General features: G+C 35.5%; 1 protein-coding gene across 1 annotated transcript in view; it reads left to right on the plus strand.

The window, feature by feature from the left end:
- The window catches only part of TMC1 (transmembrane channel like 1), a gene marked incomplete at its 5' end in the record, with an annotated part of 138,908 nt that overhangs the window by 77,298 nt on the left and 43,301 nt on the right, over window positions 1-18,309 (plus strand). Inside the window, 4 exons of the mRNA XM_083818131.1 lie at window positions 8,337-8,427; window positions 9,742-9,823; window positions 15,577-15,683; window positions 16,928-17,026. Of these exons, the coding sequence (XP_083674257.1) occupies window positions 8,337-8,427; window positions 9,742-9,823; window positions 15,577-15,683; window positions 16,928-17,026 (379 nt within the window). The remainder of the gene's footprint in view (window positions 1-8,336; window positions 8,428-9,741; window positions 9,824-15,576; window positions 15,684-16,927; window positions 17,027-18,309) is intronic.

The following is an 18,309-nucleotide window of genomic DNA, read 5'->3' on the forward strand; positions in this document are numbered from 1 at the left end:
ACCTTTGCAAAAGGAAAACTATGCACCAAGGTACTCCAAGGAGGGATTCCAAAAAATGTGGTTTTTAATATGCTTGGCTACAAAGCTCTTTGAAGTGGGCTTAGAAGCATAGTAACAGTTTACTTGCCATGAAAAAGTTTGCATTCCAAGAAAAAAAAGAGCAATTCTTCAAATTAGCTTATTTTGTCTAATTTTATTAACTCAAGAATTACATTTTTTCTATGTTTCTCTATGAACTCAGATTCCAAAAGTAGTTACCAACCATTGCAGACAATCCCATTTAGATTGTCACAGTTCTGTACAGTCATGCATATTTCAGCAGACAAAATGCATATAACCAGAAAACAGATGTAATAAAACAAACAAACAATAAAACCAAAACACCTGAAATCTAATATTTGCTCACATTTTAAAACATGTACTGAGAATTAGGGATTTAAATCTGCATTTACTATTTTAGTATTTTAGATGAAAGTGATGGAATTTGGAAGTACTCAGTACCTTTGAAAAAATCAAACAATCATTTATGTACCAAAATACACCAGACAAACTTTTGTAGAGTACTATTTCCATAATTGGATCTCTGGAGTCCAACTAGGTTACAATGGAAGACCTAGTGTTATTATGCTGCCTAAAATCAGAAAAGTAATACTGTTAGATTGATGGTTGCTCTAATTATGACCATAGTTATAACAATACAAAAGTGCCTATATTAGCACATTTTAGGATATCTATATATTTGTGTTGGATTTTAACATCTTACTAACCATTTGTCCCATAATCATTAGCCTGATAGACTGGCATTATTCTTTTACACAAGGAAAATGGACAAAACCTGGCTCTAGGTGTTTTAAATCCATAAGACAGTCATAAGTGACATTTGTATGCTCTTATAATAGCATTTCTTGCTCTTGAACTTTTGGTAAAGAAATATATTTTGCTAGCACTTGGGTGTGTCATCTTGTTCATACCCAGTGCAGATTTTTGATTCCTATAGGAAACACAGAAAGAAAAAATGCCATATCTACTTAAAGGTCAAGAAAAGACTTCCATATTCTTTGTCTTCCAAATTCCACAAAGAAATGTTTCAATAGAAGTTTCTTCTCAACATTAAGAGAAATCTCTTTTGCCAAAATGTAGTTCCATGATTGCTTTGTATTAGAACCTATTTTCTTCCCCCAAATGAAAAAAAACAAACCTTCCCCTGTGAATGCTCAAAACCTTTTTACATTTTCATGACAAAATAAAACATGAAAAATACTTTTTTCAGTATTTTGAAAAGCAAATATTAGGGTTGTATATGACTTTTTGTTCTTTACATTTTTTGAAAGAAAAGCTAATTTGTAAAGAACTACTTTTTTTTTGGGGGGGGAAAGATTTAATTTCCACCAATTTGCCTGCTTTTAAAAAGTGATAAAAAATGAAATATTTCCGTTAGGAATTTTCAAGACTGGATAATGTCTTCTATGGGTTGACTCAAATCCAGTTTCTTTTCCAAATGCAAACCAATTATAATGTATGCATATTTTAAAGAAGTATTGAAATTAAAATGTATAGGATGGGACACACAATTTCTACTTAGCTCTAGTGACAATTTTGTGAAAGGTTAATCTTTTCATTCATTCTTTTGTTCTGAAAATACATGAACAAGCAATTAATTTTAAAACTTGGTTGCAGAACTGGTCTCTTTGTAGAAAATGCCTTCTGTCAAAACTTGACTGAAACCCTGACTGCTGAAATGGAATTCTTAATTGAGATGCTCTACAAAATTAGACCAGCTCTAATTTCTAATTTAAATCCCCATGTCTAGAAAGATGCATTTCAATAGCCCCCTAGCTATTCTGTAGAAGTGTGATTGAGAGTAGTCCTCTGCTTGCTATGGAGTGTTCCTCTGCATTTTGGAGCTATACCATCACCTTCAGACTCTCATCTCAGCTTCAGACATGGTCGGGTCTCTATTGGTCTGAAGACATGAAAAGAGGCAGAAAGAAACCATTGAAAGGAATGAAAAGATGTTACGTGACAAACAGCATTGCTTCTCTCCCCTAACAAGTAGACATGGCTGTGAACAGAGGACATTGCAGTCCCTGTTGTTGAGAGCCTGCAAATGGCTGGAGCCCAGGCTTTTGTCTCATTTCAGAGAAAAATATTCTTGTTCAAAAGAGCTTTCTGGCATTTCTCATTTTCCTTTCACTGGTTTGGATTGTTTGTGAGCACCGTTATTGTGCCTTTTCTATAGGAGATGATAATTTGTGCACTTTCCCTCTTGACACTTGCTACTTAGGACAGCATGAAATTAACTGAAGAGCCATCAGAGAGTAATGACCATCAGTCATTATTTACAACACTGAGATTAAGAGAGAAGGGGTTAAATTATTGAAAAGATTTTTGAATTAGAAAAAAAGAAAAAAGAAAATTCTCATGTACTGTCGCAAGTTGGAGAAACTCCAGGGAAAGTTATCCCAATTTACAGCTAAATGTTTGATTTGGGGAACTGCATCACTGTCTATGCATTCACTTGATTGGTTTTTGCATAGATATGAAGCTAAAGGGAAGGTTCCAAAGCTGTGCTATTGTGCTTGGATCTGGGATACTAATCTCATTATTGGGTAGATAACGGTTTGCGCTCCGTAACAGAAAGACTATTAATAGTTATGTAGTTTACCTCTGCTAGAGAATTTTATTAAAGTTCCATATAATCAGGTAATTGTACATAAGAATCCAGAAACATGCCAACTGTGGTCTCAGTTTAAGATTATACCACAAGACAATTAACAAACTATCAAAACAAACAAAATGATGATAGGAAATAAAGCAAAACAACAACAACAGAACAGCAGTCAAGTGTCAGATTTTGGCCTTTCAAAGGAATTCCAATTAAATACAGACTGTAAAGACAACTATGAAAACTTCCTAGTTTTTATAAATAATCCAAGGAGCACAGCAATCTCTTCATATGCCAAGGACAAAATCTTTCTTTTTCTCTCTCTTTTACTTTTTTTTTTTTAATTTCTTTTTTTTCTCTCTCTCTTTTTTTTTCTTTCTCTCTTTCTTTTTTTTTTCTTTTTTCTTTTTTTTTCCCAAGAAATTTATTTTATCAAAGAATCCAATGAGACAGATAAGTAGAAAGAGAATAGTTTGTATGTATACAAAATCCAAAGGTAACTATATACATAAAGTGAATGTGGAAGACGACAGAAATTTCTCATCTTTGTATGGGATGTCTGAACTCCAGTGAATCTGTATTTCAAGTTTCTTGATGTGGGCATTTCAAGTTTTTTACTGGCAGTCCTGGAGGCCAGCCTGGCTGTCCTGAAGGTTGGCTGGGTATTGAATAACACTGTAATTTGCCCATTATTATTGCTGAACTGCTTTCAAGTGAACTGTGCCTGGCAATAGCTGTTTTGCGGTCAGCTTTTAGCCAGTATTTTTAAGATTAGGAAAAGTCCTGGGTGATCAATATTGATACGACATTTGTTTTTAATGAGTTTTTTGATCTTGGACACTGAAACCTTCCTGAACTGTTACTGAAAAATGTGAGCAATCCACTTGAATCCTGTTCATTAACAGCAACCTCTGAGAGCTGTAATTCATCCTTTCTGTGCAACACTGAAGTGCTCGAAGTACTGTGCACCTAGCACTTTGTGAGCTGTAACTCCACACCTAGTATTAATAATTAACTCAGGCTTCTCTGGGACAATAATGCTGGGCCCCATGAAACATTTATTAGTTCCTTTTGTCTGTAATTCAATTAATAAGGTTTCTCTGAAGCCTCTTTAAATTCACAGTTAGCTAACGGGGCACACTTTGGCCTGTCTTGTGATATAGATAATTTACCTATAACACATGATACCAGCGATTACAAAGCTCAGTTTTGTCACCCTGTGTTGCTTTTGACACGTCCTCATGTTGGTGAAGTTGCACTACTTCCAAGTGGTTGTGCACATATTTGTGTGTGGTTTTTGGTCATTGCTGAGGTTTCTAAAATAGCTGTACTGATTTAAGATTAATTTTTATTGCTTGATCATTCTACCTGTCTTCACATTTTATTTTTAGAACAAAAGAAATGGAGAAAAGGGCAAAATGTGGCAAAAGTCTGTTGGGATGTACAAATAGTCTTTTTTTTTTTTTTTTTCCTGGGGTGGACTGGTCATCAAGTTAGAAAGCTGAATTAAATAACATATTGAATTATACTTAATAAAGATGAGCATGTGTCACGGACACTGACTGGAAAGGACATTCCCTGACTGAATGCCGTCATGTTATTCCTGACCTTTTAATCCAGGAAGCTTTAAGTAGACACTGGGGTTTTTCTTAGCCTGTAAATCACAAAATTTAGAAGTAGCCCAGTGGGACCAACAGACTGCAGAGCTGTTGAGGGAAGAATTGATGAGGGAAGAAGGAAAACTTGTTTTGTTTGATATCTCCAGCAAAATCATATAGTTATGTTTTCTGTATCGTTTCCTTGCACATAACTGCACACACCTTCTCTGCCTCCTTCAGCCACAGGCCCTCTCTCAAGCTCTGCCTCTGCACTGAATTTGCTTTTTCTGATATTTCATTAAAATTCTGATTGGAATTTTTCATAGAATCACATTGTTATTGAGATTTGCTTTTAATTGCCAATTGCATAAGTTCTTTACATTAGTCATTCAAATATTCATGGATGCAGCTAACAGATAAGTTGCTATGAGGCCCATAACTCCTCTATATGTCTGCAAATGATGACGTTCCCTTATAAGACCTAATCTCTCTAAATAAGCAGTACAAAAATGTTCTTTAAAATAGTATTGGTAAAGAAAAATCCACCATGTGCACAGAAAGGTAATACATGCTTGAAGATCATCAAAGGTAACTTGATTTCACTCATTTCAAGTGAAAGAAGACTTTCATTCTCTCTTAAAAAAATACAAAAGAATTTCATTTCAACTGCATAATAATGCAATATAGCATGTTCTACCTTATTTACATGTGCTACTCTATTTATTAAGTATGTGATGATTTTGGCTATTATTTCACATGAATAGGAAACATTAATTATTAATTAATATTAAAATATTATTAATAGCCACATTTTTTATGCATAGTTGAAATATCTTCTTATCATAGTCATTGTGAAATATACATTAAGAGTTCTAATGCCAAAAGCCATGCTGTTTTGTAACTGGATTAGAAGGTAAATACAGTCAAAATGGAAAATTAAAATAATTCTATAAGTACACCATTTGGATTTAATTGGATCTTTTAAGGTTTACACAATACATTTTTAAGTACAGACCAAACAATAAATAAAAGCATGAAAGGAGTTGCCTCACATTTCATTCATGAAGCAAAAAAGAAGCTTTGCAAACATATTTCATGCATGGTTACAACCATTTTTGTGCTCCAGTCTGCTGTGTGTAAGTCAGTTAACTGCATGTATAAACACTCAGTGGGAAGTTGAACTGGTATCAGACAGTTGTCTGGTTTGGCTGTTCTGTAATGATGAACTTAGCCTTGTGCAGGACAATGGAGTGAAAATATGAGAAAAATGGATTATAAATCAGTCACATTTAGGAGAGGCTTATAACAGTTCTATAACCAGTGCACACAGGGCAGTGTTGGGAGAGAGGGGAAGGAGGGAGAGAGAAAACCACAGACACTGGTGGGGCGAAACCAAAGGAAGCATTCAGGAAAGTCATCAACGTTAACCATGGGAATCTGGATCAAATCAAAATCTTCAAAAAACAATATTTTGGTTTGTTGTAGAAAGCCAGAAAATTAAGCAAAAGCTTAACTACTACTAAAATCTAACTTGGAGGCAGGAAAGCAAAATAAATACTTTTTTTTTTTTTTTTGTACAAAATCTTGTAAAAAGACATTTCAAACAAGCAAACACAGGGCTTAGATTGAGAATTTGAAATAAATCCTTTTATGACTTTCACTTTGGAAAACTCCTTCTAGTTCTGGCTTAGAATAATTTTATCATACAACAAGTTTGTGGAGAACTGTGTTCAGCCACAGATACAAACTACGTAGATATACACCATGGAGAATTTTAAGTGTCTTAATGGTTGTTTTCATATTATCCCCTTAATTTTCTAATTTATTGCTTCACTTAAAACTAATCAAACCAAGAAACAAAAACCCAACAACCCCAAAGCCTACATTTTGAAATCTTCATGTTCTGCAGCTTAACTCTATGCAGTTACTGACTGAAAGCATATGCTTTCTAAAGTTCTGTAGGCTTTGATTTCAGTAACTTTTCATGAACTAGCTTGCATTACATGGTGACAGAAGTGATGGTATAAAGCTTTTCTCTTAAGAAAAATATGATGTGGTGACTTAGAGGATTGCTACATGCCCAGTTTATTGATACCGGCTGATTTTATGGTATGGCTTCAGCACTGACTGTGGAGTTTATGAGAACGCTGCCACCTACTGTTAAGATTGACTTATATCTCTCCAGACAGTGCAGCAAGATTTTAAACCCTGAGGGCACGGATTTAAATGGGACTCTTGGACACTTTTCTTGAAGATGGAAGAATATATTTTCTCTCATTTATTTGAGATGGCTAGAACGTAAGAGTGGAATTATTTTGAAAATCAAAGTGAAAGAAAGAGATGTAAGCCAGAATATCTCTGAAAAACCTGAGTGACTTGGAAAATGCTAGGGTCTCAATCACTGTCAAAGTTAGCTAAGTACAGAAAAATCAGAGTCAAAGAACCAGAATATAAATGTGATCCAGAACCACAGTATAAGTACAATGTGATGCAGAAGCACGAAGTCAGAGATCTCAAGAGCCTTAAAAAGACTCTGACTATATTTCTGAGGAACAATTGGAAGTGGTGAGGAGGAGATGGTACATGTGAATGTGCATCTGAAGGGGTGGCTGCGTGTTTTTTTTTTTTTTTCTTAATCTGAGTCTGGGCTTGCCTTTTGCCACAGGGAAAGAATATAAAAATAAAAATAATAAAAAAGAACTGACTGGCTTGGGACCCATGTCACAGTGTGTAGTTTTGCTTCTACCAGCCTGAGTCCTTAAAAGAGAAAATTAGAAAATTGGTGGAAAAAATCATGCTGTAGTCCTGTGGCTGTCAAGAGAACTGACACTTGTCCTGATGCCTCACCATTTAGGTTTAGGTGTGAGTGGGAAGGTGAGAGTGCTCAGAAGGCTATCAAAGAGGGAAAGTTGAATTCAGTAATTCAATCTGAATCATCTTGAAAAGTATGAAAACAACAGTTTATTGGGAGCCTTGGCACTGGGAGGTAAAGAGAGTAGTGTGATGGGTGTCTAGTTTATACAGGTCTTCAAAAGAAAATAAAAAGATTAACCTAAGCATTTGTAGTTACTAAAACTACAGTATTATATGGTAAAAAACACAGTATTTTATAAGATGTAGAAATTTTAGCCATGAGTTGAGAGGAATTTTGATGTGGCTAACAGCATTCTTCACGTTACTTTCATTTTCCTTTATCACAGCAACACCACTGTTCTGCAAAGCCAATGTCAGATTTTGTAGTTTGACAGTCTTTTTGCTTGCTCCTGTGAGTAAAATCTGTGAGCAGCAGATATAAACGTGATAATTATTTTCACTCAGTGAACTTAGAGTGCCTAAAGAAGCACCTCTAGAGGAATGTACATCACAATTAATATTTTCCCAATAATTTTTTCCCAAGTGCTTAGTGTAATATTTAATATAATACAGAGTGCTCTGCAGTTGTCCAGTGTGATGATACAGTAGTACAGTGAGAATACACTGACAACTAAGAGTTCTTCCTCTGTTTGCTGGTGTTTTAGGTAAGGATAAGTGACTTTTAGGGCATATTTTGTCAATAGAGAGATGCATGAAAGTCATGATTATAAATGAAGATGAGATGAAATGGAGGAAATACTAGTACGTTCTTGGCCTTATATGTTTATTATTTTAATCCATGGACATCATGCCTTTTAAAACAATTTAAAAAATCTTTCCAAATTTGTGCCATCAATTTGTGTTCTATATCTTTATAAGCAAAATTTCAGTCTTTTGGGGACCACTATGAAATTTTTCTTTATAGTTAGAGATGATATATGCAGAAATTCTGAACAGCTGAATTAAATACAGTCTTGGGAAGGATAGGCACAGGGGAACCAGGGCTCTAGCGTATACATATCTCTGAACTAAAAATGAAAATAAATTTTTCTTAGGCAGATGGATGACAGAATCTAAGAGCTTTTCTTTCTAAGCTTTACTAAGGGAACAAGTTCACACAAAACTCTATGAAGACTTAGAAAAACTACATTACTGTGGTAGACACAATATTAAGTTTACTGCAGCATCATCTATACCTCTCTTTTGCACTTATTTTCCAGGGAAGCCCAGCTTTTTGTTGAAAAATTTGAAGGTGCTCTTGGAAAAGGAAAAGGAAAAAAGTTCTATGCATACAAAGTGATGATGACAAAGGTAAGTATGTTATTTTACTAACTTCCTGTAATGCAGAAGGGGAGCCTTTTGAAGATTACTGCCACATGTACCCATCTTCCAAAATAATTTTCCTTGTCTTAATTTGAAATTTAACACTTTTGTTTCCACTGCTCTTACATGTAATAATTTCAAATGCAAGCTCACAATTTGACTGAGACATATATTGAGATAAAAATGAATGGTATTGCAAGACCTGCAAAGACACATATCTGGTCATGTATTTAGTAAAAGTTAATTTTCCTTTGCATAAATTATGTTTATCTGTTGACTGTATCCTAAGACCTGTCTTTCTCTTGATCTTGTGAAAGATCAGAAAGTGTCTTTTTGTTCCACAGAAAAAATACTGGGGCATCTCCACTAAGCCAAGACTCTAGAGCTATATCCTAGATATATTCCAGAAAGCAATACAGCTCTGTAGGATTGTGACTGAAAGACTGAATGGTGGTTGCTGGTCCACATTATATGTGTTCTGGCAGGACTTTGGCCTAAGTCAAATAAGGTCCCATGAACTAAATACACACTAGCAGTCTTCTAGAGTGCAGCTTAATTTTATGCTTAAAAACTTTGTTTTATGCTCTGACACAGCTTTAAATCGCAAAGATAAGTGCTGTAAATTGGGATGATTTTGGAGATTCACTAGAAAAAAAAACAAACAACAACAAAACAAAACAAAGAAACAAGAAACACACTCCTGATCTAAACTAAAATGATGATGCAGAATAATGTTTAGCCCATTTGGCAAGACCACTTAATCTGGCCAGCATCACCTTTAGGTAGACTGGCTTTTCTGCAGGCAGATGTGTAGTCAAATCTTATTAGCATTAATATTCACACAAATAAATAATTAGGCTTTCAAACTCAGATTTGCACCAGAAGCTCAATTACAGAAGTTATACTTATCCATTAGATAAAATACTGAGTAGAGTAATTGCAATTAAATGACACAGTTTGAGCTCCAAATCTGAATTTTGAATATCAAAGGAAAGAACAAATTAAATTCTCAGAAACAATTAAAAAAAGAAAAAAAAAAAGAATGGCATGAAAGGAATGGATTCTTTAATCATTTTTCTTGTGGAAGACATAGGGACTTCACACAAAGCCAGTAGGAAACATATTCAGAGGAAATAAAAGGAGATAGTTCTTTATAAGCTAGTGTTTCTGTTGCAGTGGGCTCTGCCAAAGGATGCTCTGGATGATTAAGGGTTTTCATTAGCTCAAGTGGAAAATGAACATTTGGGGTGAGAGATTATGATTTTGTTTGCTTGTTTGTTTTTAATATGTAACCCTTTTCAGAAATGGATGAAATTTCAAAGAGATTTTGAGAATTTTAAGACAGCCTGCATACCCTGGGAAATGAAAATTAAGGAGATTGAGAGTAAGTACTTGTGAAAGGTAATAAAGAATAATATCTAGTATTATATTTCTGATGCATGCCAAAATTTTAAATTGCTTTTCAGTGCTTTAGAAATACCTATCTGTATTCAATGTGTGGTATAAATGCAGTAAGTATTTCTTCTTTCATTAATACTTATTAAGCTTGATATAATAGCTTGTTGAAAAGTTCCTTGAGAGAGTGTTAGCCAACTTACGCAACAATAAACAGTGAACAGATTAGGAACCAGTGTTGAATTTAATCCTGGAAAACAGATATTGGGATTAGCTGTTGTCTACCTTTACTTTGCTTGTATTTGTATTATAATAATTTCTGCGACTTTTGTTGGTGGTGGTGGTGTGTTTTTTTTTTTTTTTTTTCTTTTCTTCATTATCTTGAGCCCAATGTTAGAGGTCTTACAAAGTTATTTCTCTCATTTTCAGTCATATAATACAGCATGGAGCAAAAATTAGTGGTCTTGGACATCACCACATAATAGGCATAAATATAAGGAGAAGAATGTATTTAGTTCTATGGGTATGTTTCAGAGTAAGTTTTTGGCATAGGTTTTATTTGTCAGTTCCATAGATGAATTTAAACTGCATGTCTCTCTTTGAAGGAAATTCAGGTTACCTTCATGGGTACCTTACCGAGGTTCTGCCACCGATGAATGCAGCTGAGAATGCAATAGTGCCTGACTTTAGAGAAGTTGCCTTTTGGAGAAGCTGTTGGTTGCATCAAAGTGCAATAGCCAGAAGAGCAGAAAAATGATAAATTGTGAATTCTGTGGAGTTTTGGACTACAAAATAACCCTTGAGGAGAACTTATATAATGTCCTTAAACATATGGTCTATGGACTGCTGAACACATTATCTGTATACTTAGGGTGAAGTTTAGAAGAAACTGCTGCATATGCAAAGTTAGAATCAAAAATTCAGCAGCAGGATGCACATGGTAGCTTACTGGTATGGACACATAATAGACATCTTGAGGATGCATGGGAATCATGTTTCTGCTAGTTTCCACAAAGAAGTAGTCCTGGCACAAGCCGTTCTTTTAGTAATGACTTTCAACGGACACTTTTATTTCTTTGTAAAATATGCATGCAAAAATAGATGTATATTCCAGTCTTGCTTTCATATCTATTTACTTTTTCATTCACAATGGGTAATATTTTTACTGTTACCTGGAAGCTCTCAAAAGCATAGTAGGATAACACCTTTTCATAATCTCAAGAGGTAGGATTGTGAAGTTTACTCTTTTTCTATTATATTTATCATTATATTTGTTCATCTCATTGCTAATGCAAATTGTATTTATTTGTAGAAACAATCTTCTGTCTGAATACTAGTAAGTTAAGAAGTACACTTAGATTACAGTTGAGTCCAAAATACTATTGTCTAGAAAAAAGACTTCAAGGAAAAAGCTCTGAAATATTGCATAAAAAATAAATTTTAAATCACAATTTATTTGATTCTGGTTAACTCAAACAGTAGCTCTTAGCATGTACATCGTATTAACAAATATACAGTACTGAGATCAAGGTCATCTTAATGATGACATTGATGAAGTAGCCAACTCACAGACAAAAAGCACATTAAAAAGATATTAAAAAAGAAGTGAGAGAAACTGAAATTGAAGAAAACCAGTCAGCGTGTAAGGAAAGAGTACAAGGAAAGAGTAAATATTAAGATACATTGAGACACAGAAAACAGACTGAAAAAAGGCTGCTTCAACTTTGACCTGATTGTCACCTTAATGTATACATAGATAAGATATGTATCAGTATTACAGTATTGGTAATACTCTAACGAGCTTAGTAAATGGATGTGTTCTTAATAATAGATCTGATTGAGTTTTGACTCCTAGGTCACAGAGCCAATGGCTTTCTCTTTGAGTTTAAGTTCAGTGCTTTGTAAAATGAAAGTAATTCTACTGCCTTAAGCGTGTAGTATCAGACAACGAACAGGATGAGTCTGATACTATTTATGAAGAATTCAACAGTAATAGAACTTAAAATTGTTGCTTAAAATTCCGTTGGGACCTGCAGAACATTGAACAAGTGAGAGTATCTTGTTGGCACAGGTAACACCACACATGTAACCACTGAATCCTCCAGTACACCCAAAAGACTGAAGAGGGATTGAAGAAAGTGATGGAACACTAGGACTGGACACCAGGATCAATATTTAAAAAATAGATACCGCCATTAGACAGCATTATGTTTGTGAACTCTTGGTCATGTTAGCTCCCATGGGCTGTACTCTCATGGCAAAGTATGGTTGCATGAAGGAAATTGAACACGGTCTACACAACAGTTCATTTCCAGAGGAGACAGTACAGTGAAATAAACTGCAAATAATATCATATTGTGACAGGTAAAGTAGGCTGTTTGGACCACTCTTGGAAATCTAGTGATACAAAATGCTCTGGCAGAGTTCACTGCTACAGAACTGGGTCTGTACAACTGCTTTCCACATTGCTACACAGTACAGCATGTGCAAAATATTTTGTGTGTGTATGTGCATGTGATAATTTTTTACGACGAGGACACAGAAGGGTATCTGGCATATTTCTTCCTTATGGTCAAAAGCAGGCAGGGTTGCAGAGAGGTTGCAAATGAAATGTAAATTAAGGTCCTATATGATGGTGAAAGGTCAGTTAGGCACTACTGGGTAAGATTACTTTGACTTAACAAGAAATAGTGTACTGGTGAAAAAATGTTAAAAGAAATAAAATGCTTTCTTTCATGCAATTGTAAAAGCCTAGGTAGCTATGCTGCCCTACCATCACCGAATGATGCTGGAAAGCTGGCGGAAAAACATTATAATAAACACACTTCATGAGAACAACAGAACTGTTAAATTCACATGAAGTCAGTAGAAATAGTATAGTTTTATGTAAAAGAAGTCAAATGAAGAATGGGTTGTACTGGTGCAAGTGCTGTGCCATGCCTGTGCCTGGGATACTACTGAACTGAAAAATTCTTTGGGATATTGCTTGTACACTAGAAAGACCTAGGAAGAAAATGATTCATGCTAAGCAAGCTCTGCTATGCCTATGGACCAGGAGCAGTGGGATTGCTAATGTTTAGACACTAAAATTCTTGAAAGAGTTTTCCTTTCTGTGATAACTGTAATCAACAATATTATTAATCAACAATATTATTTAATAATAATAAATGAAATAATAAGGAAACAGGATAAAGAAGAAAAAAGGAATTACTAACTATTTTTAAGCCCTAGCAAGCAAACTTTCATCTTTAACCTTCAGCTTATTTATGTAACGTTGCCCAGTATAATGAATAGGGACCTTGTTCTCTCAGCACTCTTCCATCGGGTCTGACTCTTTCAGGCTGCCAGCTATCCAGAAAGACTGAGTATCAGCTTGAAGTGCTGTGTTACCTCAGACAGCCTCTCTGCTTCAAGCTCAGAGTCCTTTATAGCAAAGGGAGCCCAGCTTCAAAATAACACACATCACGGTACGCTGTACGCATCATCCATCTACCTGAAATAAGTGAATCTGCTTTTTTTTTTTTTTTTTCTCTTCACATTCAGGAGAGGTAGAAGTTGATAATTAAACATATGAAATGCTTACATTTCAAAAAGAGACACTTTTATAACACAATGACACTATTAATTAATTAATAATTTCCTTACAGAATAGGCATTCAGTAGTATCTTTGCAACAGGGCTCAATGGGAAACACATTGCTATATTGGGACAGGGGAAGCTTCTCTGTTCCACAGCTCTAATTCACATGATTCATTCCAATGCATAGTATAAATAAAGTATTACACTTTCATACGTACCTGGAACTTGCTGTTCCTCAGAATAAATTTAAAATGTTGGTGAAACTAGGACTGTTTTTGTTCATGGCTGGTTCACACTGTTTTTACAGTTTTCCATGATCCCTGTTGCTCTGTTTTGACCTGCCTACTTCAGAAATCTAGTTAGAGGCATCCATAGCAAAATTATCCTTACCCCCAGCTAACCTTTTCACTTATTAGAGATTTCTGGTTTTACCAGAAAATCAATATAGGCCATAAGCAGTCTGTGCAGCGTGACTTGTATGACCTGTATGGATGCGTGCAATTCCAATGCACTGCCTTAATGCACATGTTCCAGTTGGATAACTGTGATTTCATCAGGATAAATGATGAAAAGCTGTAACTAGATTAATGAAAAGAAACCATTCCTAAAAGAAGAATGAGGATATTAATATTGACCAGGAAGAACACATCCAGCATGATTAGATTTTATTCTTTTTTAAGTCCATAGCATCACCAAAAGCTGTAGCTGTGTTGTAACTGATTTAATGGCTCACGACAAACCAGGCTGACCAAAACATGTCTGCACATAGACTTTTCAGTAGGTAGAAGACTGCTAAGATTAGCTACTTTTTCATGCAGAATTTCAAAATTGTAGTTTCATTCTGAACGGTGAATAAAGTAGATTTTGAAATGCTGAAATCCTTAACAGAGTGTTTTTGTCATTGTTGTTTTTTCCTTCCCTTTTCATAGCCCAAATAAATATCTCTTATCAATGGATCTCTGTTTACACTCTGGGATTATGCCAGTTTAAGTGTGTTAATTTTTTTTACTTTTTTTTTTTTTTTTAAATAATAGAACATGCATAGATTAGCCTCAGATAGTACCAACCATGTTAACCTAATTTAAAAAAATGGAAGAAGTTGTTGTTGGCTTTGCAAAACAGTCTGTGTATACCAGTGTAGACTCCTCTGCACAGAGTGATTATTAGCTTCTTGTTTGTTGTAAGAGTGCATCAGGCTCCTTAGCTAGACTGTGTGTGAGAAAACCTGGGGAAAGGTCAGTTTTTCCATGTGAAATCTGCTATTTTCTAGCTCAGATGAGCAAGACTGCCATCTGTTCTCTATCTAGCAGAGTGGTGCTGTAGCAGCTTGAGTTTAATTTGATCTGTTACTTCTATTTGGCCTGATTTGCAGAGGTATTGGTAAAATCACGCACTTAGTGCTCTCTGGTTCTCCTGCAACCGCCTCTTCACATGCGTTTGGCTCAGTGGTCTGCAGTGGGAAAGGTCCATGGTCTGGTTTGATGGGTTAGCCTTTGCTCATGGGTTTGAGGGGAATATACAGATAGCAAATTAAGAGAAAGAAAGAATAAAACACTTGCAGATCTTTTTCTTCTTCCATGGTGAACAACTCTGTCTCCACTAGCTAGCTTAAAAGAGCACTTTCAAGTACTCTATGTCCTTGGAACGACTACTCCCACTAGCTAATTCTGTGGTACTTCCTATTAACACTGAGGTGGTACTGGCTTAACATGCCAAAAATGCTCAAAATACACATGTATTTAAAAAAAAAAAAAAGAGAGAGAGAGAGAGAGGGAGAGAGAGAGAGAGAGAGAGAGGGAGAGAGAGAGAGAGAGAGAGAGAGAGGGAGAGAGGGAGAGAGAGATGGAAAGTGTGACTTATTTTGATTCCTGTCCTTAGAGGATTTCATACAATTAAATACCATAGTACTTACATGACTGGAAGTACTTTGTCCAAGTAATATTTTTGCTTTTTGTTTTTTGTTGTTTCTGTTTTCTCTACCAGATCAATGAATGCTAGTATGTAAACTGGAAAAAAAGTTATTAGAATTGTAGTAGTAAAGAAGATGAAAAACACTCCTGTATTTAGTTTATTTTAAGTAAGCTTTGAACAACTTCATTTTAAGGTAAAGCAACATATAAAGTTAACTGATCTGCTCCTTTTTCACATCTTATGTTTTCATAGGTCACTTTGGTTCATCAGTAGCCTCTTACTTCATATTCTTACGCTGGATGTATGGAATAAACATGATTCTCTTTGGACTGACCTTTGGACTTGTAATGGTGCCTGAGGTGGGAATTTTTTAAATTATCATTTTTTAAATTGTCATTGAGAATTTCTGCCTTTGCTGTGACATTTCATAGGACTGGACCTTCAGATAGATTTGTAATCTCTTTATGCTCCATTAAAAAACATTAAGGTGTACTAAGGTCATGAAGGTGTACTTCATGGAAAGTTGTCTTTAGAGAGGTGTCTTGGAGTAGACCAAACAGAAAAATGTATGTAAGGATGTGTCCGTCCCAAAAGTGTTTTTGTAGAGACTGGGATGGTGTTAAACATTTTTCTTTTTTTTTTTTTTTTTTTTTTTAATAGAGAAATAAGTAGACGAGCTCAGGCAAAGAAGCAGTCAAGTGGTGTATTAAAATTTGCACTGCAAAGACAAAGATATATTCCAAGGCTCTGAGGCATCCTGGACCCTTTCCAGCAGCCTTTGTACTCATATGTTAAGAAGGCTGAACAGGCTGTAAAGTCACAAGAGAGGCACAAGTTAAAAACCGTGCCCAGAATATGTACTTCAAGCAGAAACCACTTTTGTGAAATAAAATATTTATCTAGCACCTTTAAGGCACTTCAGTACCTTCCTAAAAAGAGGGCTTATATGGAATTAAAAGTGTTGTGCCATCTCCCTGATTTCACTCTTTCACATTCTCACACCTTCTAGTGAGCAGATGGCAAACTATAAGTCAGGAATTTCCAGCAGTTTCCTAGTATACCATTTCAGTAGTGCGATTCATCTTTCACTGAGGCCAAAACAGAGAAAATGACAAACTATTTACAGGGAGAGGCTTAGAAAGGGTGCTGTAAGGACATATACTGTGGCTTGGCAAGTATTTTGCCAGAGCAGTGGGACTCAGAATCCAAACTGAATCGTAGCATTTTCCCACACATTTCAGGTAACAAACCAATAAAATTCATTATGCAAGAAAAATGAATCTTCTGGTCTTGTCTGTAAGACACAGCCCACTCATCAATTTGAAATTCTTTTTTGCCTTTGAATGTAGGTGACACAACTTGATAGCACTTTGTTGCTAGTGAAATGTCACTTTAAATTTAGAAAAGACCATTAATGAATACTTTAGGCATAGTTTCAATCTTAAATGTCAGAAGCCATGAAAAGAAGAGGAGAAGTAGGTCATCCTCACTAGGGAACTAAGGAGCACAAAATAAGTCTTCCTAAGAAGTGACAGATCACTATCCCTTCCTTTTGTTGGTATTTTGCTTTAAAATGTAAATTGCTCTTATTTCTTGGTTCCAGGCTTTGATGGGGAAGCCATATGGCTCTCTACCGAGAAAAACTGTCCCAAGAGCTGAAGAAGCCAGTGCTATGAACTTTGCTACTCTCTGGGATTTTAGTGTAAGTGCATAATTTTGCAATATTGCATATTCACACGACTTTTTCATTATTATGGACTTTGGCTTCACTATTTAATAATCAGAGATTTAATATGGAATATTTCAGGAGAAAATAGAAGTAGAATTTAGCCCAGCCTCACCCCCCAACCCCCCCCACAAAATCTATGTACAGACATTTATTTCAGGTAAAAAATGTATCAAACTCAGTGTCTACATGCACATCTCAGTATCTGAAGCAATACAAAGGCTTATGGGAAAGAGTCTCAAAGTTGGATTCACAGCCCTGGGTGCAGTCTGTCCACTACTTAAAGATGAATTCAGTCTTCTGTATTTATGATATTACGATTCCACATTGGAGGATGCAGAATGGATAAGAAAAAAAATCCAATAATGTGCTGTGTAGTTTTCTTTTTTTTTTTCTAAAATTGAATGTTGTTTTTAGTTTTTCTCTGTCTTACATAATATATAGATATTTTAGCCAGATTAGTAAGGATGTTTTAATTCTTTACAGTTGAAGTGATGCCCTGCCTAACCTAAGGTTCTATACCTCCTATACTGACAGACTAAGCAGACTAATCCTAAATATGCCATACAGCTTTTTCTTCCTGAAAACAACTAACCTAATTTTGCATGTGGCATTTCTCTGCAGTTGATCTCATTATATATACAGATGATCCAATTTTGTATAAGGCTAGCTGATGATAAATTCAGTATTGCAATACATTGGTTAGAAGGTTTTTATAATTCTCTATGGGTCATGTTCAATGTTATCAAAAGGTACTTTTCACCTGTGAAACAGTGCAACCATCTAATTAAGATTTTCCTTCAGATTAATGAAAGCAGCATCCACTGAGTTAAGAGTGATTTCTATCTCAATCTACTGCACTCTTTCTTTTCTATAAGGAACATCAAAACTTAGGGACTTATGCATATAAGTATATTCTAGCACTTGAATTATTTTAGCAGCGGGAAGCATGAATGTACTTCACAGAACAGCTTGGTTTGGAAGGGACCTTAAAGATCATCCAGTCCCAACCCTCATGCCATTGGTAGGGAAGCCACCCACCAGATCAGGTTGCCCAGGGCCTCGTCCAACCTGGTCTGGAACAGCTCCAGGGATGGTGCATCTGCAAACTCGCTGGGCAACCTGTTCCAGTGCCTCACCACCCTCACAGTGAAGAATTTCCTCCTAACTTCTAATCTAAATCTCCTTTCTTTTAGTTTAGAACCAATCCCTCCCTTATTCTGTTATTGTTTACCCACTGCAAAACGTTGCTCTCCATC

The sequence above is a fragment of the Anser anser genome, assembly GCF_964211835.1.
Source record: "Anser anser genome assembly, chromosome: Z".
Taxonomy (NCBI): domain Eukaryota; kingdom Metazoa; phylum Chordata; class Aves; order Anseriformes; family Anatidae; genus Anser; species Anser anser.